The 23658-nt window shown below is 41.5% G+C and overlaps 4 protein-coding genes across 4 annotated transcripts in view; 2 read left to right on the top strand and 2 right to left on the bottom strand.

Annotated features, from left to right (window-relative positions):
• Positions 1-8507, top strand: part of LOC134661491 (DNA-directed RNA polymerase I subunit RPA2) — a 29812-nt gene extending 21305 nt beyond the window's left edge. The window contains exon 20 of the mRNA XM_063517599.1: positions 8257-8507. Coding sequence (XP_063373669.1) covers positions 8257-8472 — 216 coding nt within the window. The 3' untranslated portion in view covers positions 8473-8507. The remainder of the gene's footprint in view (positions 1-8256) is intronic.
• LOC134661493 (uncharacterized) lies at positions 959-2629 on the bottom strand. The gene has a single exon (XM_063517601.1). The coding sequence runs from the start codon at positions 2549-2551 to the stop codon at positions 1046-1048; it is 1506 nt and encodes a 501-aa protein (XP_063373671.1). The 5' UTR covers positions 2552-2629; the 3' UTR covers positions 959-1045.
• Positions 8508-8710: 203 nt separating the features above from the next.
• On the top strand, positions 8711-22386 carry LOC134661495 (uncharacterized). The gene is made up of 7 exons (XM_063517605.1): positions 8711-9848; positions 12440-12613; positions 13013-13222; positions 13510-13749; positions 20467-20670; positions 21997-22114; positions 22237-22386. The coding sequence occupies exons 1-7, from the start codon at positions 8832-8834 to the stop codon at positions 22344-22346; spliced, it is 2073 nt and encodes a 690-aa protein (XP_063373675.1). The 5' UTR covers positions 8711-8831; the 3' UTR covers positions 22347-22386.
• Positions 13817-15233, bottom strand: LOC134661501 (neuronal acetylcholine receptor subunit alpha-5-like). Its single transcript, XM_063517615.1, has one exon. It carries the CDS (start codon positions 15207-15209, stop codon positions 13860-13862), a length of 1350 nt encoding a protein of 449 aa, XP_063373685.1. The 5' UTR covers positions 15210-15233; the 3' UTR covers positions 13817-13859.
• Positions 22387-23658: the final 1272 nt, after the last annotated feature.

The raw sequence follows: 23658 nt of genomic DNA, 5'->3' as shown, positions 1-23658 counted from the left end.
AATTATTTATTAATTTTTTAAATTTTATTAGTATTTAACTCTAACAAAATTTTGGTAACCACCACTAAACCGAGTTGGTGGTAACTACTGGGAATAATTTTTCCCAGTAGTTACCAGTGGTAAAAGGTGGGAAAAAAATGCCCAGTAGTTACCACTGGTAACAACTTGGTGGTAACTAGTGGGAATAACCCTGCTAGTCTTGCCAGTAATACCAGGCACGAACCCTGAGCTTAGTATAACTTGTGGCACCTATTTACTTTGTACTACATGGGTGACGCGTTCGTCTGCTCTATAGATTCTAGCCAAGATAAGCGTCACAAAATATTAGAAGATGGAAGATGTAAAGGGAGCCATTCTACAAAAAAGCGAAACTTTAGTCACAATCACAATGTATAGAGCGTGAACTTCATTGTATAGAAGTAAACTCATACATAAATATTTTCTGACACTAATTGGTACATACATCAACCTCATAGAATGAACCAGCACATGTTTAACACCAATTATTTTATCCAGTTCGATTTGACACGATTCGTGCTGGTAATAAATAATATATTTATTTATATAACATCAATTTGTTCCTTCTAATATTGACTTAAATTGATTCGGTCTTGCTGAGAATATATTTATTTTTTATGGGAAACGTGTGATCGAAAACTAGCGTAGGCGACACGTTCTCTTTTTATTTTTTATTAAAGTCTGAGAGCCGTAAACCGATAAATCAATATTTGTTGTAAGTATTATTAACCAAATTGAATAATGTTATTAATATTGTTAGCTAGGTTATATAATATGTTTAGTGTTGGCCTTGTTTCGGCTGACTTGATTGTTAACTTGTGGTCAAGCTTGGATGTCTTGAGTATTAAATAAAAATCGCAGATACTTAAAAAGCTTCTAATTCTGGTTCCACAGAGGTACTTAAGATTACATTGTATGAAAAATATATTTGCGAGTGTGACGCGCACATGAGCGTGTATCTCAGAGCCTAATGGCTCGCTAGGCGTCTATAGAGACGGCGGGGGGCGCGGCCGATGGGCCAACTGGTTTAGTGGTGTACGGTCCCCGCTTCCCCTTCGTTGGTAGGAGCCGCAACATCCTGGGGGCCCTTGGAGGCGTCAGCCTTCAAGGCTTCATGAGTGTCGTCCAGCAGTGGGCAGAGGTACTTCACACCTCGTTTATAAGTGCCCGTTACTGTGGCAACTTCGGCCACTCGCGAAATCCCGTCGGCGCCAGGAAACAATTTGGCGATTCGTCCAAGCCGCCAGTGTAGGGGAGGAGTATTCTCTTCCTTGATGAGGACCAGGTCACCCAGTTGAAGATCTCGTCCTGGAACACGCCACTTCGTCCGTTGTTGGAGCTCGCAGACGTATTCCAATTGCCAGCGCCGCCAGAAGTGCTGTCTTAATGCCTCGAGCCTCTGAAACCTATCTAAACGGTTTGGATTTATATCCGCGAGGTGGGGCGACGGCAACGAAGTGAGCGCGCGGCCGATGATGAAGTGACCTGGGGTTAAGGGTTGGAAATCGTTTGGTGAGGACGACAAAGGACATAAAGGACGACTGTTAAGGATAGATTCTACCTGACTAAAGAGAGTTGCCAATTCTTCATAGGTTAAATGAGCGTTACCTAATATACGATTGAGGTGAAATTTTGCCGATTTGACTCCTGCTTCCCACAAACCACCAAAGTGAGGAGCATATGCCGGTTGGAATTTAAATTGTATTCCCTCATTTGCTGCAAAATTGCAAACCGAGTCTGAGTTTGAAGAAAGATAATCGCTAATTTCCTTGGCCGCTCCTACAAAATTACGTCCATTATCGCAGAAGATCTCGCGAGGTCGCCCTCTGCGAGAGATAAAACGTCGCAGCGAAAGAATGAAAGAATCCGTCGACAGCGTGCTTACTGCCTCTAAATGCAAACATTTGTACCGGAAACAAACAAATATAGCTAAATAGCACTTTGTTATTTTGCAACCTCTGCCATGCCTGTCTGTAGTCATAAAGGGCCCAGCGAAGTCTACGCCGACACTAATGAAAGGGAAATCAGGCGTTACGCGCTGAGAAGGCAGAGCGCCCATCAAAGGAGCAGAAGTGTTGCCAGCTGCGCGGCGACAGGTCACGCATTGCTGCGATACGGTACGCGCAAGCGTGCGCCCCGATACGGGCCATACCGTCTCGCGAACGGCGGCTAGAAGCAGCTGAGGAGGAGCGTGCAGGAGACGGATGTGTTCCTGTTGAAACAGCAATCTAGTCAATCTATGTTTAGAGTGTAACAACATTGGGTGACGTTTGTCAAATGGATAAAACGACGAGGACAGACGTCCACCAACTCTGAGAAGCTTGTCGTCTTCATCGTAAAATGGGTTCAATGATAAAATAGGGCTTTTAGGGCCTAGAGGTTGCTTGTCACGCAACAAATTCAATTCAAGGGGGAAACTAGCCTGTTGTGACAAAGCGACCAGTTTTTTAAACGAAACCTCGAGCTCCTCAGGTTGTAGCACACCCGTAGTTTTATTGGATGAAGGGCGGCAGTTATGCGCAAACCTAAGCATATAAGCTACCGCACGTTGTAAATGTGTAAGTTTCGAATATCGATCGAAATCAATAACATTGGTTTTTTGCGAGTCGTCAGTAATCGCGACGTTAACCTTTAGCTCGGGTAAATCGAGTTCCGAGTTTGCGGAAAACTGAGGCCAGTTATTTTGTGGCTCGTATAAGAAAGATGGCCCGGTCCACCACATGTGCAAATCAGGTAAGCGACGCGCTTCGACCCCTCTAGATGGGTAGTCAGCCGGATTTAACGCGGTTGGAACGTGACGAAACTCACTGCCATCGGTGAGTTCTAAAATATGAGCCACGCGATTGGCAACAAACGTTTTTAATTTGGTTTGATTAGTTTTAAGCCATGCGATTACAATTGACGAGTCAGTCCAATAAAATTTCTGCGCAATCTGGCAGCGCAACGTCTTAGAAACAGCTGACGCGAGCTGCGCGCCTAGAAGGCAAGCGCATAATTCCAATCGCGGAATAGTCGTAGCCTGGACCGGCGCGACCTTGGCCTTGGCGCACAGCAACCTGACTACAACATCGCCCCTCTCATTAGTGGACTTTAAATAAATACAGGCCGCGTATGCAACTGAGCTTGCATCACAAAAGACGTGCATCTCGATATGCGTCGGCGAGTCGCAAAGTACATTACGAGGTATTTGGAGCGAAGTTAAAGACGCTAACCCGTTAACAAAGTCCTGCCAAGACTCGTTTATGTAACTCGGCACGGGAACATCCCAGTCGATTTTTTCAATCCATAATTTTTGAATTAAAACTTTAGGTATAATCGTCAGCAAACACAAGAGGCCTAGGGGATCAAATATTTTACACGAGTCCGATAAAATTGAACGTTTCGTAGGGTGGCCGTCCTTGGCAGAGTATTGAGTAGGAAAATGAATGACATCTGCCTCAGAGTCCCAGCCTACTCCTAGCGTGTGCGACGACGAGCTAATGATCAAGCTACCTTTATTTTCACTGGCGTTTTGTGAGTCGTGCAAAATTGACGATAAATTTGAGCGATATTTGCGCAAGGGAAAACAACCAGCTGCCAGCGCACGCTCAACCGACTCTTTAATATAACGCAATTCCTCCTCTGTGTCTGATCCCGTTAATAAATCGTCAACTAAAAAATCATTTTGAATGATGGTCTTAATTTTTTCATCTGCACATTCCTCGCCCAACTGCCACAAACAGCGTGTACTCAAAAAACTAGCACTTGAAAATCCGTAAGTGACCGTGTTAAGCCTTAAAGTTTTTAAAGGCTCGTTCTCATTGGAGCGCCAAAGGATTAATTGTAAATCGCGGTCGCATTCCTGAACCAGGACCTGCCGATACATCTTAGCGACATCCCCAGTTAAAACATATTTGTAAGTACGAAACCTCAGAAGAATGTTAAACAACGAATCTTGGATCGTCGGCCCAACCATCTGTAGGTCGTTTATAGAATAGCCAGACGTAGTGGGGGCACTGCCATTGAAAACGACCCTTAATTTTGTAGATTCGCTGGAGGGCTTTTGCACAGAATGATGTGACACAAAAAAAGAAGGATCCGGAATGTCAGAATCGGACACAGAGAGATGGCCTAATTCGGCATATTCATTTATAAATTGCTGGTAAGCTGTTTTCAAATCAGGGTTGCGTTTGAATCGTTTCTCTAATGCAAAGAACCGTTTTTTAGCATATCGATACGAATCCCCTAAACAATCGGGTTCCGTAACTAATGGCAAACGCACGTGAAACCTACCGTTATCGTCACGATAAGTGTGAGTGACAAAGTGTTGCTCACATTCCGCCTCTAAATCGGTAAACGGTTGACTAGGTTGGGGCACCTGCTCCAGCTGCCAGAATTTGGTAAGCGAGTCGTCGAGATTATCACTGGTGTACAAGTGATTGCATTGTAAAGAGGAATTGAACGACTTATCGTTCAACATTGAAAATGCATTGTACTTACTGACCACTAACCAACCTAGTTTCGATTTGCGCAAAACAAGCGAATCGTGCCCTATATCAATTTGCTGGCCTTCAACCAGACTCCAAAAAACGTCACCGCCAAGTAAAATATCTACAGGTCCGGGCTGATTAAAATTAGGATCAGCGAGCGTTTTATTACGTGGCCACTGGACGCTCGACACATCGACATACTCTAGTGGCAAAGTGCTATTAATTACAGGCAGCGCTAAACATGCGATATCGAATTTAGATTTTTTATCATGTTTAGACCGAATTTGCACAAAGCAGCGCTCCGGATTACTAGATATAGGAACGTCGGACAATCCGAAAAGCTTGGAATTACTGGGCAGCGGTGCGAGTTGCAATTTCTGTTTAAAACTGCTTGTAACAATAGAAGGCATGCTTCCGCAATCTAAAAACGCGCGCGCTGTTACATAATCATTAATAGCCGGGCTATATATGTCTATGTACGCGGTAGGCAAGAGTATTTGATTTGAGCGCGACACGGTCACATTCGACGACAGCCCGAGCTCGGGCTCCGAACGCGGCGGAGGCGCATCTACGGGCGCAGCGGCAACCTGAGGAGTCTCCCTATGCAACAAAGTATTATGGCGCTTCTTACAAGTGTGACACGGAGCTACTCTGCAGCGATGAGAAGTGTGCCCCTTCCGCAAACAGTTGAGACAAAGGCGTAACCTTGACGCTCCGGAGATCCGGTCTTCAACTGGCAGGGACAGGAATGACGAGCAATCGTAAATCCGGTGCTCGCCGCTGCAGAACACACAGGCAGGAGGAGAGGTCGAGGCCGAAGCAGCAGGAGTGGCTGAAACCGCAAAACATTTGGTGCTAGACTTCTCGCGTTTATTATGAGGCGAGGCAATAGGTTCGCGTTTATTATTATTATTAGTGATAGGCTTATCAGATTTATTACGCTGAACCGATTCCAAAACATCCGCACGTCCCTTTAAAAAGCGATTAAAATCGGCCAATGACGGCATATCATCATTTGAAAATGAATTACTTTTAAATTCCTCCCATTTTAAACTCATATTACTATCAAGTTTATTCGCGACCATATGTATAAGAAGCGTGTCCCACTTATCAGTGGGCTGGCCCAACGTATTTAAAGCCCGTAGGTTTTTGGACACATGATCCACTAAATAGCGCAAGGACTTTGCCGATTCGCGACCAATCTGTTGTAAGTTAAACAATGAGTTTAAATGGTTGCTAATCAGCTGTTTTTTGTTGTCATATCTCTCGCAGAGTAGACGCCATGCCTCAGCGTAATTATTGTCCGACACTTCTAAATTACTTATCACCTGAGCCGCTTCACCGTCCAAATAAGAATTTAGATAGTGAAATTTGTGAATCGGCTTGATGTGGTCGGAACTGTGAATGAGTGAATCAAATGTGTCTCTAAATTCGAGCCACTTAAAATACGAACCATCGAAACTAGCGATTTTAATCACAGGCAAACGAAAATTTAAACCGTTGCATACATTGTCATGACCACAGTTACTTTGAACTTCAGACTTTACGCTGGCGAAATCAGATCTTTCGGCTATCTTATCAATAATTTTCTGCGCCGTTGCAATAAGAGAAATAAAATCATTTTCCATCTCTTCTCTTATGTCAATTTCGGACTGCATATCAGATGTAGTCGCAATTTCTATTTGAGTTTGGATCTGGTCGAATTGTGTGAACATATTACGAAAACGATCCAACTTCAACGAAAGTTCGTCTACATCTTTCGAGGAAATATTTTCCTGAGCATTCAATTCCACAATGTAATTTTTAAATTTAGTAATACGCCCCTTAATGGACGTTCTAGTAGGAATCAACGTAGCCATTATATGAAAAAGATCCGATTTCAATTAAAAACAGCGAATGAGGAAATGAGAAATCAAAAATAAAATATTGGAATAAATACGTAAATTTTTCCGGCCTATGTTCACAGTCACAGTGGTTGGCTCGGTCGGCAACAGTGCTATGCGGAATGCAGGAGTCAGCGGAAAACGCACCGCAGCTGCAGCTGAGTAGTGGCTGTTGCCGGGAGCGATGCGACCGGTTCTTATCTGTAACACGGTGAACACTTGTGTTACTATGGAATGCAATGGAATTTTTTGCGTTGAGATTTAACTGTGCGTAATTAGTAAAATCGCTAGACAGTATTCTATATAGCACAAAGTGGGAGTATGCTTTATGAAATAACGGACTGTTTAAATTAAGTTGAAGAAATTAACTAATAAGAATGTCACTCAAATAAGCGTTCTGTTCTTTAATAGTTTTAAGTTCTTAAATTGTCGTGAAAGACTATAGGTTTTAAGTTTGGCTATAAAGCAGCGATCAGATTATTTCACTGACACTAGCTATTAAATGAGGATACGTGCTAAAAAATGTTTACGTCACTAGTGCAATAAAATGGCATACAATTAAACTTAAGCACGGCGAAGGGTGAAGACGGCAAAGCTAAATAGTCAAGTAGGTGGAGGATAGTACGAGCAGAAAAATAGGAAATATGAAGGAATGGTGCACTTCCCTTGCTAAACCTTGGCTGCGGCGGCGGCGTAGTTCTGACCGGCGGCGGGCTTGAAGTAAGGGTGTCTGCAGCTTCCAAAATGGCGTCGTAAATCTCCGAATATATCTCTGTACAGTGCAACTGGCGTCGTGGATAGGTACACTCCGATAGGCGTCGTAAGTTCAGAATGCTGCGTTGACGCCGGGATGTCCAATTTCTGCCACGTTGTAGCTGTCGTGACCTTTGCTCTCTTCACACGTAGAAATTCCGTTCGACTCGGGCAGAAGCAATCGTTGCGTATTAATCACGTCGATGGGTCACCATGGTCAAGCTTGGATGTCTTGAGTATTAAATAAAAATCGCAGATACTTAAAAAGCTTCTAATTCTGGTTCCACAGAGGTACTTAAGATTACATTGTATGAAAAATATATTTGCGAGTGTGACGCGCACATGAGCGTGTATCTCAGAGCCTAATGGCTCGCTAGGCGTCTATAGAGACGGCGGGGGGCGCGGCCGATGGGCCAACTGGTTTAGTGGTGTACGGTCCCCGCTTCCCCTTCGTTGGTAGGAGCCGCAACAACTTGCTTTACAGAGTACTTGTAATCTAGCCATAAATTCTGTTACTAAGTTATTTATTAAAGTTTTATAAACTTAATAAAGGAACTAATAACGAATTAATAATGCCCTATAATTATTCCATTTTATCAGCTCTCACCACATGCATGTTAAGGAACAAGCGTAAAGGGCCTAATTTACGTACCATTTTTTGTAGAAATTGAAAGTTTTATTCAGATGACCAAATTTTTTAAGCTTTTCAATGCATTCCTTGTCTGAATCTAAGGAAGCGCCAGATGTAGTTAACAAAGTGCTGCAGGACTGTAATCCTGTGTATTTTATGAATTCTATAAATTATCCACGCCGACGACACATCCACTTTATCAAGTTGCATTCAAAACAGTGCAATTGCTGATGAAGACCAGGACGGAACACAAGCCAAATCTTGAAGGCTTTAAATCTAATTTCGACTGCCCATAAAGATTAGGCACTCGTAGATAATTTGGCCGTTCAGACACTAGTCTATAAGAACCAAATATGAGCGAGGAAGTGAAACGGTTTAAGGCTGTTTTTCCATTGCTTAGTGCGCGCGATTTTGTCCTCGCATACCGCTCCGCTTCGTTGCTCATCTCTGGTGTGAACTTTAAAGATGACCATGAAGCTGACACAATGCATGTTCCTATCAGGCTATAATGTGCGTGAAATGCGGGTCGCTGCTGGGCCCGATCGTGGGCGGCGCGCTGGGCGCCAAGGAAACGTGCCGGCTCTGCGGCGAAGGTCACCTCGTCGCGCTCGACATACCCTACATCTTCAAGTTCTTCGCCACTCAGCTCGCCTCCGTCAACATCAATGTCAAGATAAACTGCGATATAAACCTTGCTGTTAGGAGAGAAAAAATTTAGATGTACATACCTAACCCAGTGAAAATAAAACTATTGTTATATTTTCTTTGTTTAGACTTTATAGGGACTAACCCCACTTTGTTGCTAAGATACAACGTGTGTACGGTCGGTGCCCCTACACTTAAGTACCTACCCACATCGCCACACCAATTGTATAGAAAAGTGGATGGTACTTCTGTTAGGGAACCGACTGTACCTATGTCATATTTATATGCTATTATTGTTTAAAGTGTTTTCAAAATTACTGTGCACTGAGGACCATGCCATTGTACTGTATGACGCATTCGTTTATTAAGCATATCAAAACGAAAGATTACTTTAGCCAATTTCTCGGCAAAACGAATGCAGTCAGATAAGCCATGCGGACGGCCGCGGTGGCGTGTAGGACGCTGGCCGTGATACCACGCGTTACAAGTCTAAATTCACGCGTGGGCTCCTACTCGTATCCCTGCAGTCCGCGCAGGCATTGTTCGCGAATCCGTATGTTCTTAATTGTGGCCTACGTTATATCAAGTTTAATTGTCGTGAAAGGTCAACGACTTCTCACTGTAAACCCTTTTGCACGGTCTATAACTCCCTCCAAAATGCACCGGTACCCACAATCTGTATGGAAACATTGTTACGTATATAGTGCGTGCCCTAAGTGTTATATAAATTGGTATCATCCAAGGTTTGCATCGGGCTCAACCCCTTTCAAAATCATACCTGTATGGGAATCGACCGTGCCAATGAATCGCAAAGGGCAAATATGGCCGTTTAGCGACTACCCTATGCTGCGAGTAAATAAGATTAATTTGCCTGTACATACAGAGCGAATGGACCATTATAGGCTTTTATCACTAATGACATCTACAGTCTCAACCTATCCACACAGTGCACATTCACCGATTAACAATTTATCTCAAACTACAACTTTGACGTTAGACAGCTTAAATAAAGCAAGGGACTCTATGATCGCTTACCAGAAGAATTCTGTTAAATTTAAAATGAGTTCTGATAAGCCGGAATCTTTTTTCAATAATACTTTCAATGGAAGAAGAATGAACGATGCAAATAGTAAAGGAGCCACAAACACAAAACCAATATTGCTTGGTGTCACAAACACAAAGTCAATGTTGCTGCAAAATAAGACTGATCGTGATCATGTGCAAAATGCTGGGAATGCATCCACCACCGTCCCGCCTTTGGATGTGGCAACTACACAATCGGTGCTAAGTTTAATGCAATATCACTATGGAACAACCTCAACCACTTTCTTTAACACGTCTTCCCACGACAGTAATAAATCTGGCCAAAAAAATAATCCAACAAAAAGAGACATTCTTTTTAGGATATTCCGGAAAACACTAGATAGAGTTGAACGTAAATTTCTATTGGTAAGTAATGAATTGATTTTTTTTCCTATAGTCCCTGGTGCAGACTTAATTATACGGCAAATGATGATGATGGAATTTCCTTTTACAGAGTTGCTCCTTTTGACTCACAGATTCATTTAGGAAGGGGAGCCAATCGAATTTTTGATGCAAAATTTTGACTTCAGGGGGGGTGCCCCCCGAAATTTGTAAAAAATAAAGTTTTGCTATTTGGTCAAGTTTGGTATCATTTTCGTGTAACTCAAGGATGCTAAATTCATATCTAATATTTAATTTATATCGTTTCATATAAATAATTTGAAAAAAAAAATAAAAAAAAAATTTTGCTATTTTTTTTAATAAATGCCAAAATTTTCCTTATTTTAATATATACACAAAAAATAAAAATTTCTTGAAATAGCCCTACTATTCCTCGTTATAAAAAGTATACACATGGCATATTTATTTTTAAAAAATATGAAGAAAAAAAATAAAATGTAGACCTACTTTCGACCACAAGCTCACCGAATAGTATACAACGATGTTTGTTACAGCTATTAGAATTACGGCGTTTGATGATGATGAGATACCTTTTAGCATAATGAGTCCTTATTAGAAGCCTTAGATCATTTTAGGAAGGAGAGCCACCTTGACTTTTGGTACAGTCGGGATGAAAAGGTTTGGGTCATTTGTCCCATACAATCATAAATTTATGCAAGCACCTGTTAGGTTTTTGCAATAAGTTTGGTGACATTCTTGAGTAAATCAAAAGGAAGAAATCTTTTAGGTGATTAAATCTTCAAAATACAAAATAATGTAAATATTGACTTATATTTACATTATTTTCCTCCCTATAGCTACGTCCCTTAAATCGGATTAGGTTGTGCACCGAGCATAAGCAATGTTAAAGAGTGTAAACAAATATATAGGTAGTAAAATCTTTAAAATACGAAATAATGTAATTATTAGTCTATTTCCCTTTTTTTCTTTTAATTTTCTCGATAATGACACCAAACTTAATGCAGAAACCTAAACAGGTGCTTTCATAACTTTATGATTGTATGGGACAAATCACACCCCACCCTTTCATCCATACCGCACCAAAAATCAAGGTGGCTCTCCTTCCTAAAATGATCTAAGGGTTCTAAGGACTAATTATGCTAAAAGGTATCTCATCATCATCAAACGCCGTAATTCTAATAGATGTAACACACATCGTTGTATACTATTCGGTGAGCTTGTGGTCGAAAGTAGGTCTACATTTTTTTTTCTTCACATTTTTTAGAAATAAATATGCCATGTGTCTACTTTTTATAACGAGGAATAGTAGGACTATTTCATGAACATTTACTTTTTGTGTATATATTAAAATAAGAAAATTTTTGGCATTTATCGGAAAAAAATAAAATTCAAATTATTTATATGAAACCATATACAGTAGAACCCGCTTAAGACGACTCTGAGGGCACCTAGCAAAAAAAGCGTCTTAAACGGGAAATCGTATTAAACGTGAACAAAAATAACTATAATAATGGATGATAATGAGCGAATGTGATCTTAAGTGTAGATAGGTATAAGTTAAATAATCTAGGAACACTAACGATAGGCTCAACTAGAAAGTCTTGGAGAAACTGGCTGCAAATAAATCTGGTAGCGATAGCTTGCACTCCGTGCTCCATAACGGTCAAGCAGATGGCATCGCCTTCTCACGCCGATAAGGACCCGACAAAAGATATGAGACAAAACAAAAAACCTAAGGTAGGTAATAAACACATAAAAAATGTTGACTAACGGCGTATTGCATAACAATACGACGGTTATGATAAAAACACAAACGTACAGATGGTACGTAATGGGACAGATAAGTAATATATCATTTTAGATGGCGTATTAAGCGGGACTCGAGTCGTAGTAACCGTGAAAAAATGTATGAAAACAGGCCTAAAATTGCAGGGACCGGCGTAAAATGGCGTATTATGCGGGAAATCGTATTAAACGTGATCGTATTAAGCGGGTTTTACTGTAAATTAAATATCAGAAATGAATTTAGCATCCTTGAGTTACACGAAAATGATACCAAACTTGACCAAATAGCAAAACTTTATTTTTTACGAATTTCGATCCCTTGAAGTCAAAATTTTGGATCAAAAATTCGATTGGCTCCCCTTCCTAAATCAATCTGTGAGTCAAAAGGAGCAACTCTGCAAAAGTAAATTCCATCATCATCATTTGCCGTAAATCGCACTTTTTTGTCGTGTGCGCCAGGGACTACTATTAGTCCTCTTCTGCTAGTATAGGTACATAATGTAATTTAAAAATACGTCTAAGTATACTTACATTAAATGCATCAGCCGCAATACTGCCGCAATAGTGATCCATGCAATGCTTGGTCAGATTCGAAATTTAATTGTTTCATTTCAGAACAAATAGTAAAAATCAATATGTGTATACGTAGGTATCTAAGTCATACCGTAACTGACGCATTTATGCTATGCATTAAAAATATCCGTGAAATTGTATACAACTGTTCGCTTTGCATATACTTCGAACACCAAGGCTGCAGCTTGGTTGCAATTAAATAACTATATAAATATTGATATAATTGTTGTTTGCAGTCGGCGTTCAATAAGTTGACCGCTATCAGTCCAGACAATCGGAAAGAAAATGGAATTAGCTTTTTACAATCGGGGCTTTTCCTGTACCACCTGCTGATGTCGCTGTCTATTACAATGGATCAAAACGCAATTCGAGAAATAGAAGAGTGTATTGGTTTAAATATGTCGCAAGCAGTAAGTAAAGTGATAATGTAATATGCCTACTTTCTACTTACATATACTTATCAACTAGGTGTAATAGGTATACATATAATTAACCTCCTGAGACTACAATGTACAATACAATGTACATATTCGTGCAATCTAATTTGAGCCTTTTATGAACCCAATAAAGTAGCATTTCTTTTGTTTCATTGCTTTTTAAAACAAACGAAATTAGTTTTAATTTACTTATAGAATAAGGTTCAAATTAAAAATTTGAAAACTTTATATGGTGGGTCTTACGAGGTTACCGAAATCTGGTGCTAATGAAATAAACTAAATTAAGAACAATTGGTCCAGTCAATCGTCCCTTTAGTGATTTGTACCTAACTCTGAGTTTGTCATTTATGAATGAGTTGTATTTGTTCATAGGATAAAATCGAGATATTAGAACGAACAGTATCATGGCTTCCCAAATCCAGCGCAGAGCTGAAATTCAGGTGGTCGTCGCGGCTGGTGCTGCAGCGCGCGGTGTCCGGAGACGCGTTCCACAGCGCCGCCGCGCGGGCTCTGCCGCTGCGGCTGAGCTGGCTCGACGGCAACGAGACCTCGGCACAACTTACCGACACCCTTAACACTATGGTAACGTAACTTCTAACCGTAATACCTAACGAACAGTTATTGTTTGACATATTGAAATTACAGTTGGCACCTACGTAAATCTTACTATGTAGAGCAGGTGCCGGGGTTTGGGTTTACCTATTGTAAAGACCGAGATTTTTTAGAATTTATTGCTAACGTTCATCATACTTTATCATTAAGTTATTGATGGCAGGCAACTCGTCAATGCTAAATGTTAGAAGAGCAGAACCATGTAATAAAATATATTTGATTTGACATTGGTAACATTGGTCGGTGTACTGTTGAAGGTGTTGTCTGACTCCGGAGGCAGCATGCACGACACGTTCTCGGAGGAGGAGGTGGAGGCGGGCGTGTGCGCCGCGGCGCTGGGCACGGTGTACCTGCGCGGCACGTGGCGCGCGGCGCCCACGCTGCTCAACGACACGCTGCCCTTCCGCGACGCACCCGCCGCCCCCGACCGCTCCTCGCGCTACTTCCGCCTCAATGACATCATGGCTTACTCCTACTTGCACGAATGGGACACAGAGGTCAATAATCAATTATTTTATTTTTTTACCCATACAACATTACACATGCATGCTATATTGAAAGCGACCTATAGGTAGGTATATACATAATGTGATACACAGAACAAAATTTAATAAGGTTCCCTCGGAATGTAAACGCCTATTAACACTGCGTAAGTTATCACCGAAACAATGAACACGGCGCTGTTCATAATATTCGACAGCTGCAGCCAGGATGATACTTGCTTCGGTTCCTCGAACTCACTGGTTCCGGCGTCATCATCTGCGAGCGTAACCTTCTCGTCCACGGCGCGATCAGGGTCGAACTCGGTGAAGACGGCGTATTTGACGGGGCCCGCAGTCACGAAGCGCGTCACCCGCAGCAGCCACACCGGCGGCGGCGTCGCGCGCGCTCGCAGCGACATCAGCCCCAGCGTTAGCAACACCGCGAACAGCGATACGACCATCGAGTCTCGTATGAACAATAGAATAATAGGCGTGTCCGCGCTCTCCTTGGGTATGTCGTAGCCGATTTCTGTTAAAAATATAAAGTGACAGAAAAGACTGAAACACGCCACTATTAACCTCGTATTATCCTTGATATCTAACATTAACGATATCAACGTCAACATGACGATGGCTATAGAAGGGACGACAACGATGGCTGCAGGGCCCGCCGCTTCGCGCTGCATGACGAACGTGTATTTTAACATCGGATAAGTATCATTCGGGCAACACTTATATTTACCGGGAAATCTTGCTTTATCCACGTTCAAAAGTCTCCATCCGGGTCCATCCTGGTATTCGTCAGTATTGACAGCTTGGGCGGCGTCAAAAGTAAAGTTGATCTGCTCCCCTGTGTGCATCCAGGATCCAAAATATAAAGTGCAGTTTTGCGCATCGTAGGGCCAGCGACGCAAGGTCGTGCGGCAGATGCCAGAGTGCGCCATGTGAGGCACGCACGTCACAGAGCCGTTGTTGCGCACTTTGCAGGTCGTGTAGAATGAGTCTGACTGGTACCTGCTGGCGTCTGCGTTGAACAATGCCAATCGCGGGGTCCATATTTCGTGACTCTCTAGTAATGTCATGTTTATACCTCCATATTCACCTGGTTTCCATTTCAAGAATTCGTCCTTCCACGTCATCGTCACCCAGCTGTGAACTGTGAAGGTTTCTTCTAGGTAATCAAAGCTAATGTATTTAAGTAGGAAGGCGACCTCTACGTTGACCGTGTCCTGATGGTGGAGAACGGGGCGGTAGTCGCTGTTGTAGGCGCATTTGAGGTCTTTCCGGAGGCGCGCGTCTTCGGTGAGCTGCTCTTTCTTGTCGGGGCAGTCGTCCGTGTCCGCGCGCGCGAGGAGAACGCACGCCCACAGCGCCACTGCGCGGACGGGGTAAGCTCGAGGGAACATTCTGGGCCGCGTTCGATTCGACGACTGGCCGCTCGCAGGCACAGACTCGGCCTGCCATTGCTGTAACATGATAGGGTGCTACGCCCCCACGATAAGCGTGTAATGGTCAGCTTTTTTTACGACGCGATAATAAATAAGGTAACACGGTATTATTCTGGCCTGATTGTTTATGTAAGATATGGGTGCCCTGATTTGTTTTTTTGGGAATTTTAATATGTAGTAGGTAAGTACTTATTGTTCTAATCTACTTTCACCTGTTGTATACCTACTGCTCTCAGTTAACCGTAGATCTAGACACGCGGTAGCGTGTCCAGCCAAGTTCAAAGAAAAAAGAACTGGCGACGCAGCAACCGTGTGTAATATTACACGAACCATTTCGAGCTACTTTTGACCCCTTCACCTACACACATGAAATTTGGCACATGTATTCAAGTCCCTTAGCTTGTACAAAATACAAAATTTCATAAACATAGCTCAAACAGTTATTGATAAATTAACGTTTAAAAACCGGCATTTCTGTGACTGACTGACATATAGATCAAAAACCTAACCCACTTCCAGATAACCTACAAACTTGAAATTTGGCATCAAGGTAGACTATTAGGTGTATATAGAGGGAAAAATCTGAAAACTGGAAATTATTGGTATTTTGATGGAAAAAAAAATTAATACTTATAGACCAAAAACCTAACCCACTTCTAGATGACTTAGAAACTTGATATTTGGCATCAAGGTAGACTATTAGGTGCATATAGAGGGAAAAATCTGAAAACTGGAAATTATTGATATTTCGATGGAAAAAAAAATACTTATAGACCAAAAACTTAACCCACTTCTAGATGACTTACAAACTTGATATTTGGCATCAAAGTAGACTATTAGGTGCATATAGAGGGAAAAATCTGAAAACTGGAAATTATTGATATTTCGATGGAAAAAAAATAATTAATACTTATAGACCAAAAACCTAACCCACTTCTAGATGACTTAGAAACTTGATATTTGGCATCAAGGTAGGCTATTAGGTGCATATAGAGGGAAAAATCTGAAAACTGGAAATTATTGATATTTCGATGGAAAAAAAATAATTAATACTTATAGACCAAAAACCTAACCCACTTCTAGATGACTTAGAAACTTGATATTTGTCACGAAGGTAGACTATTAGGTGTATACAAAAGAAAAAATCTGAAAACTGAAACTTTTTGAAAATTAATCGCGCGTTAGCGAGGGTCTCCTTTTCAGCTTAGGCAAACTGCTTTCATGATGAATACTATAGTAATTTCTGTACAAAAAGTAATGATATCCCAACAAAAACATAAATGTGAAATGAGAGCCAAGTTCAATATTAAGAATATGTGTCGTTGTTGACTCGCCGACAAAAGAATTGAGATCTATATGGGTGCCAAGTTCTGTGCTGTGTAGAAAATCCTGAAATTATAAAGGATTTGTCTTGGCTAGTTTTTAAAAACAAACCAAATTTTTGAAAAAGTAACATAGATAAATATATATTACCTATATGCCTATACGTAAAAACTAGCCAAGACAAGTCCTTTATAATTTCAGGATTTTCTACACAGCACAGAACTTGGCACCCATATAGATCTCAATTCTTTTGCCGGCGAGTCAACAACGACACATATTCTTAATATTGAACTTGGCTCTCATTTCACATTTATGTTTTTGTTGGATTTCATTTACTTAGTGATAATGGCTAAGTAACGTATAATTTATCAGTTTATCGCACTAATGTATTTTGTTTACATGGTGTTGTCATGTTGTGTCATAGAAACGAAAAGAAAGTATTCGTTTTTAATATGATTAATTGGTTCTTGGGTATGCTATCTTGAATTTGTATGCATATCAAATCGTACCTAATAAAAGTACCTAGTTTTGCAGGTATTAATTCTTAAACCATGGTACCTAGTGGTCTAATTGTCCTCGCCGGGCACAGATGAGAATAGGCGCTTCATATAAACAAAGTTCTATGAAGTGTAGTAAGTTATAGGTAGTATAAGATAAATAAAGTCTAAGTAGAAAACGTGGAAAATCAAGAATATTTTATGCTCGTAAAGATCTTTATTTCATTTTGGTCTTAGGTTAGGGTTTTACAATGCGAGTATAAAAGTACAATACCAAAACAATTACAAAACATTACAAAAATATACAAAACCATATAAAAATACACACATTATAAAAAACCTAACCTAAAATGCCGCCGGCAGCGGGGCAGGGCTCAAGCTGCCGGTGGTCAGGGCCGCAGAGTGAGGAACCGACGTACTATAGTACGCATACGCGCAGTGTCCAAAATTACCGCCTTCTGCATCTGACCCTTGATCCAACCACCCAGCGAGTCTCTCTAGATGTTGGTCGCGACTCTTCGCTATGAGACCGTTCGCTGACACGACTATAGGAACAATGAGCATCGAGGCAACATCCGACATGGCGGTTATCTCGTGAGCTAAGTCTAGGTACTTGCTGGATTTGTCCTTCTCGGCCTTCACGAGATTCTCATCATGGGGGATGGTCACGTCGACGAGCACGGCCCGGCGGTGCGATCGATCTATCAGAACGATGTCAGGCTTATTGGCTAAAATAGTCCTGTCAGTGATGATAGATCGATCCCAATAGTGCCATGCGCACGACCATTTTCGAGAACTGGCGCAGGTGAGTACTTGTAGTACGGCACTTCGCGGTTCACAAGGCCGTATAGGAGAGCAAGCTGCTGGTGAATAATTCTGGCTACGAGATTATGTCTGTGCAAGTACTCGCCGTTAGCAAGATGAGAACAACCGGAGATAATATGTCTGAGTGACTCTCCGGGACGGCGGCATGCCCGACAAATGTCGACCGTACCACCACGATATATCTCCGGTAGTTATTCGTCATGATAACTTCGTCCGCAATTGCACAGGCAAAACCCTCGGTTTCTCCGAAAAGGTCCCCGAATCGTAGCCAGTTCACCGACGCGGGCAGGTCTACATCGGGTCCCGTGAGGGCCTTGTAGAACCGCCCGTGTAGCTGCTTATCCTTCCATACCGCCTTGCGGTCCTCGGTGCTAGTACTACAAGTTTGCGCCAGTTCTCGTTTGCCAAGGAGAGCGGCCTGAGGCCCCTGTCTACTGCCACCATATCACGATGCATCGTTTTGAGGAAATAATTCCTGAGATTGTACACCTCACGGTTGTGGAGATTTTTAGCATTTAGAAAGCCGCAACCTCCACATTTCCGTGGAATGTACAATCTCATAACGGACGAGCGTGGGTGTAGCATACGGTGTGTAGTGAGCAGCTGTCGGACCCTCTGATCTAGGGCATCCAGCTCCGTTTGAGTCCACCTTAGAGTATGTGAGTAGGGGCATTACCCAGGCGTTGAAGGCGCGCACTTTGTTGCCTCCTGACAAAAGACTGTTAAGGACTTTTGTGAGCCGACTGAAAAAGCGCTCCTTCACCGACCGTCTAATACCCTCGTCCTCAATACCCCAAGACTGTGACATACCAAGGTATTTATAGGTTTCTGATTTAGAGATAGATCTGAAAGACATTGTCTCAGCAAGTTGTAAATTTGTTGAATTTACAAACTTCCCCCGCTGTACATGCATAACTGCACATTTATCGACACCAAACTCCATGTTGATGGCACTACTGAAGACTTCGGTGGTTTTCAGTAGCTCCTTCAAGTCTTGGTTATTTGGTGCAAATAATTTGAGGTCATCCATGTACAGAAGGTGAAAAATGACTTCACCCTCTCTCCGAAGCCGGCAACCTAGTCCCAAATACTTCAGCAGGGTGCTGAGGGGATTCAGAGCTAGGCAGAACCATAGGGGACTCGGACTATCACCCTGTAATTTTCCTCGCTCAATCCTTATGAAATTCTGCGGGCCAGGACGGTTATCCCCGCCTCCTGGTTGACGAAAGACTGGTCCACTCCACTGCCTCATACACGCGCTTAGAAAGGCTCTCAAAGCTGCATCAACGTTATACAGCTCTAAGACCCTCTCCAGCCATGAGTGAGGCACCGAATCATAGGCCTTGTTATAGTCAATCCAAGCAGCTGAGAAGCCCCCCCTGCTCCTTCGGATTTGTTGGCAAATGGTCATGTCTATGAGGAGGAGCTCTTTAGTATTATTATTATATTTATACAACGTGCCCACGAGGAACGCGAAAGAATTTGGCAGTATAAAGATGTGGTGCATAATTATTTTTCCATCGTATTTTCACGGAAACGTACCTACGAATGTGTCTTGCTATTTCAGTCAGTCTCGGTACATGAGAAATATGAACGTTTCCGTAAAAATACGATGGAAAACAATGCACTACATATGTACCTATTCCTAATCTTATTTAAAGACTTGAAATTGTCTTATACACTTTTCTGGAATTCGCCTAGTTTCAGAGTTAAAACCAGTTAAATACTGTAATTATGTAAAGCGACATTCTGATAGACAGTCCAACGCCTTTTTCATGACTATCCTACAACATTTACTATGACATTGCCTCTACACACTTAATAAAATTATCTTTGATATAAATAATTCCCATTTGTCTCCGCTTATGTCTCCGCTTCAATGTATGGCGGCCGTCACGTGGGCGCGGACAAATAGGAATTAGGTATTATTAATTATCGTATGTTTTTCTGCGTCGTACGTTCCTTAGGGATGAATATTTAACGGCCTCCGTAGCCTAGTCGGTAGTGACCCTGCCTACGAAGCTGGAGGTCCCGGGTTCGAATCCCGGTAAGGGCATTTATTTGTGTGTTCATCACAAATATTTGTTCCTTAGTTATGGATGTTTTCTATGTATTTAAGTACTTATATGTATCTATATATTATATATATCGTCGTCTAGTACCCACAACACAAGCCTTATGAGCTTACCGTGGGGCTAGGTCGATTTGTGTAAGATTGTCCCATAATATTTATTTATTATTATCCCTTTATTTATTTTTCCTCTTACGTTAGGTTATTTATAATATGAATATAAAAGTAAAATATAAAAACACTTACAAAACAATAAAAAATACATATAAACACATTATAAAAAACCTAACCTAGGATGCCGCCGGCAGCGGGGCAGGGCCCAAGCTACCGGTGGTCAGGGCCGCAGAGAGAGGAACCGGCGGACTATCCGCGCCGTGTCCAAGATCACCGCCTTCTGCATCTGGCCCTTGATCCAACCACCTAGCGAGAGTCTCTCAAGATGTTGGTCGAGACTCTTCGCTATTAGACCGTTCGCTGAAACAACTATCGGGACAATGATCGTCGTTATTATTATTATTATTTATATTGTAATAACTGGAAATGACAAGGGGATGTCTTCACATTCCAGGCTATAGAGATACCGTACTCTACGCCTGGCCTCACGCTACTGATCCTGGTGCCCAAAGAGCCGTCGCTGCGGCCGCTGGTAGAGCGCGCTGCCGCCGTGGGGCTGGATGCCGTGGTCGGCGTTATGCACACGATGAGGGTAGCCGTCACACTACCGCTCTACACGTTGCGCATGACTTTATTGCTGCCTAATAAACTACAAGATGTAAGTCAACACAACGTTGTTTGTGGTCTCTTTGCTTTATCACACACACACATAGAGATTTCCTTTAGCACCTACACATAATTATGTAGAGTAGAGAGCGTTTATTCGTGGCAAAAAAGAACAAATCAACACGTAACACAACTTAACATATAAGCCACGAAATGATCCCGACTCTGCATACCTGTATAATTTGTGCACTGCGTATATACTTGTACTATAGCCTAATGGTAGCCCAAAAGGGGATTTTTGTAGTTACTCAAGCGTGTTAGATTAAGATATGAGTGATGTATTGCTACCCGAGGAGTCTTCCTTAACCACTTTAAGCCTATTCAATGTTGGTCCGTTGGACGGTGGGCAGTTAAAACAATCGTTAAGTAGATTGTGGATTTGGATAGTTTAATTGGTACACGTTGATGCTATAATTGTGCTAAACTTAATCTAAAAAAAACCCCTTGGGCGCGCCTACTATAATCGGTAAGTCGGATGTAAACCCTAGTGAGCCTGCCTACAAAGCAGAAGGTCCCGAGTTCAAATCTCGGGAAGGGATTTTGTTTGTGTGTTATCATGAATATTTGTTCCTGAGTTATGAATATTTTCTATGTACATATTACATATATAGGTAAGTAAGTATGTAGAACGTACAGTCAAGTTCACAAGCATTTTTACAAGCCAAAGTTCCATAAATATATTTACACGCCTCTAATACATTAACAATAAGGTGTACGTGTACTTAAAGATGTTTGTGAACTCGACCGTACATGTATCTACCTATCTGTTATGTATAGGTAATTAGGTACCCACAATACAAGCCTTATTACTCTTATTAACTAGCTTACTGTGGGATTAGATCGATTTATGTAAGATTGTCCCATATTTGTTTACTTGCATGCAGTTTCATCGCTTCAGTAAGCCGCCTATTGCCTCCCACTCTTCTTTAATCCCTTAGGTAGTTATTATATCTAACCCTACCTATATATAAAATGCTTGTGTCCTGACTGACTGATTCATCAACGCAGAGCCGAAGTTGAAATTTGCACCCTAGATAGCATTATTTATAAAGTGTACAAGAGATCACAATTTTGAAAAGTTGAATATGTCTGCCCGTGGCATCGTAGCTCCCAAACGGATGAACCGATTTGATTGCGACTTTCGAAAAACGATTTGTGATACACCTACGATGGTTTTTAGATAGGTTTTAATTTAACTCACTGGATGGCGCTTAAGATTATAAAGTTTAAAATGACAAATACAGAATACCTATAGATATAAATGGAAGGGTTGAAACAATAGATAGATTACTAAATGCATGATCTATACAATTTTCAGATGGGCATGCAAAGTTTGCTAACGAATGGCACAGACTGCCAGCCTATCAGGCTGTCCCACGCCGTGCAGCGGCTCATGTTCTGGGCAGAGGCTGGCCGAAACGCGTTCAAAGATGATGGTAACGTAATATAATATGTTGTCCCCATTTCCTTTTTGTGATAAACTTGACGAGGCTGCTTGATCGAACAGCACTGAAATATATAAAGAATTTGTTTATGTGTTACTATTATGGTTTTCCAGGTATAGAATGGGACCCGCGTCCAGAATTGGAAATTGTCGTAGACCGTCCATATCTGTTCTTCGTTCGTTGGGATAACATAACTATTATGAATGGAGTATTCGTACTGTGACTAGTATTGGTCGCAGTTGCGTAGCCAATGAGGATCAATGATCTCATATCATCCCTGCTATTCTACACGATACGATGGCCAGGAAATCATCATACTGCACGGCGAAGTGTACCTACGGCAAAAACTGAAATAGATGACACGCATTACCTATCACTGGCACTAAACAAAATATTTTGATTTGTTTCCTAGTTGACGTGATGGGTATTGCAAAGTAAGGTCAAAACCACCATAAGTGGCATTGGAAAATTAGCTTTAACTCAGAATTTATTGTGCCAGAACGCGGATTGAATGAGTATACGAATGCCACTTATGATTATTAATTATGCCTGGTGGGGCGGTATAACCCTTGAATAATACTTGGAGGATATAATCAAACGGAGACGCCATGTCTGTAATTTTCTGTACAAAACAGTCTGCCGATTTTTGCGGGGGAGGGGAACGTCAAATGTATGCGTAACGTAAAAATACCCATGTCAGATAAACGTCAGTCCATACATTGTGTATGACCGTTGGCTGCCTATTTTCGACAGAGGGGAAAGCCTGATAATGGCTACTCCGTTTAGTTGTATCCTCCAAGGAATAATAGGTACCTACTCGTTCGCTGTCCCTCTATGAAAAAACAGCAATACCTCTATTTATATCATATTTATTATTTAATTATAAGTTAAAGTAGTTAAGAATTTGTTTCATTTAAGAATTCTCCTACTGTGATGGCCGTCACAATACAATTGAATTAAAAACGAATCATTTCCAGCTCGGCAGAATGGCTTCTAGACTACATGTGATTAGATCGTGATTTAAATTCTATGTAAATTGTAAATAAACCGCCATATTGAAATTGTCTCTGAATAATGAATTTACTAGTGTTTACATAGTTAGCAAGTTCCATAGAATGACACTTTATAAATAATTGTTTAATGAATCCTTCCCTGAACATAAGTGTATGTTCGTAGGAGCAGTCGGTAAAAGTAGAGTATGCATGCACTTCTGTAGAAAGAGTTATTTACTGTTCTCTGGTTCTGACTGTAACTACACGTTTATATATGTATACTTAGGTAGTACAAAACTCATGACTGTTACACATGTACATTTTAACATGTACCTACTTAAAAGCAGATAAGTAATACACGGTGATTTCGGGGTCGTGTAGCAAGAGAAAAAGGCATCGTACAGAATTCAAAGATGAGCCTAATGATGTTGTTAATTATTGTTTATCACCAATAATGATGATAATTTTTCAGATGAGTAGTAAAAAATATTTTTGCATACAATTTGGTCACCCTACTCAATGTGACGTCTTGTCGCTTATTCC

This window comes from Cydia amplana, chromosome Z, assembly GCF_948474715.1.
Source record: "Cydia amplana chromosome Z, ilCydAmpl1.1, whole genome shotgun sequence".
Lineage (NCBI taxonomy): Eukaryota > Metazoa > Arthropoda > Insecta > Lepidoptera > Tortricidae > Cydia > Cydia amplana.
The sequence above is the reverse complement of the archived record's forward strand: the minus strand, read 5'-3'. Positions and strand labels throughout refer to the sequence as shown.

Excerpts from the sequence above, each read along its gene's own strand:
- LOC134661493 (XM_063517601.1), bottom strand. The coding sequence starts at position 2,551 with ATGCTTAGGTTTGCGCATAACTGCCGCCCTTCATCCAATAAAACTACG.
- LOC134661495 (XM_063517605.1), top strand. The coding sequence starts at position 8,832 with ATGCGGACGGCCGCGGTGGCGTGTAGGACGCTGGCCGTGATACCACGC. Across the intron at positions 12,614-13,012 it reads GTTTAAATATGTCGCAAGCA|GATAAAATCGAGATATTAGA; the intron begins GTAAGTAAAGTG and ends ATTTGTTCATAG. Across the intron at positions 20,671-21,996 it reads TGCCTAATAAACTACAAGAT|ATGGGCATGCAAAGTTTGCT; the intron begins GTAAGTCAACAC and ends TACAATTTTCAG.
- LOC134661501 (XM_063517615.1), bottom strand. The coding sequence starts at position 15,209 with ATGTTACAGCAATGGCAGGCCGAGTCTGTGCCTGCGAGCGGCCAGTCG.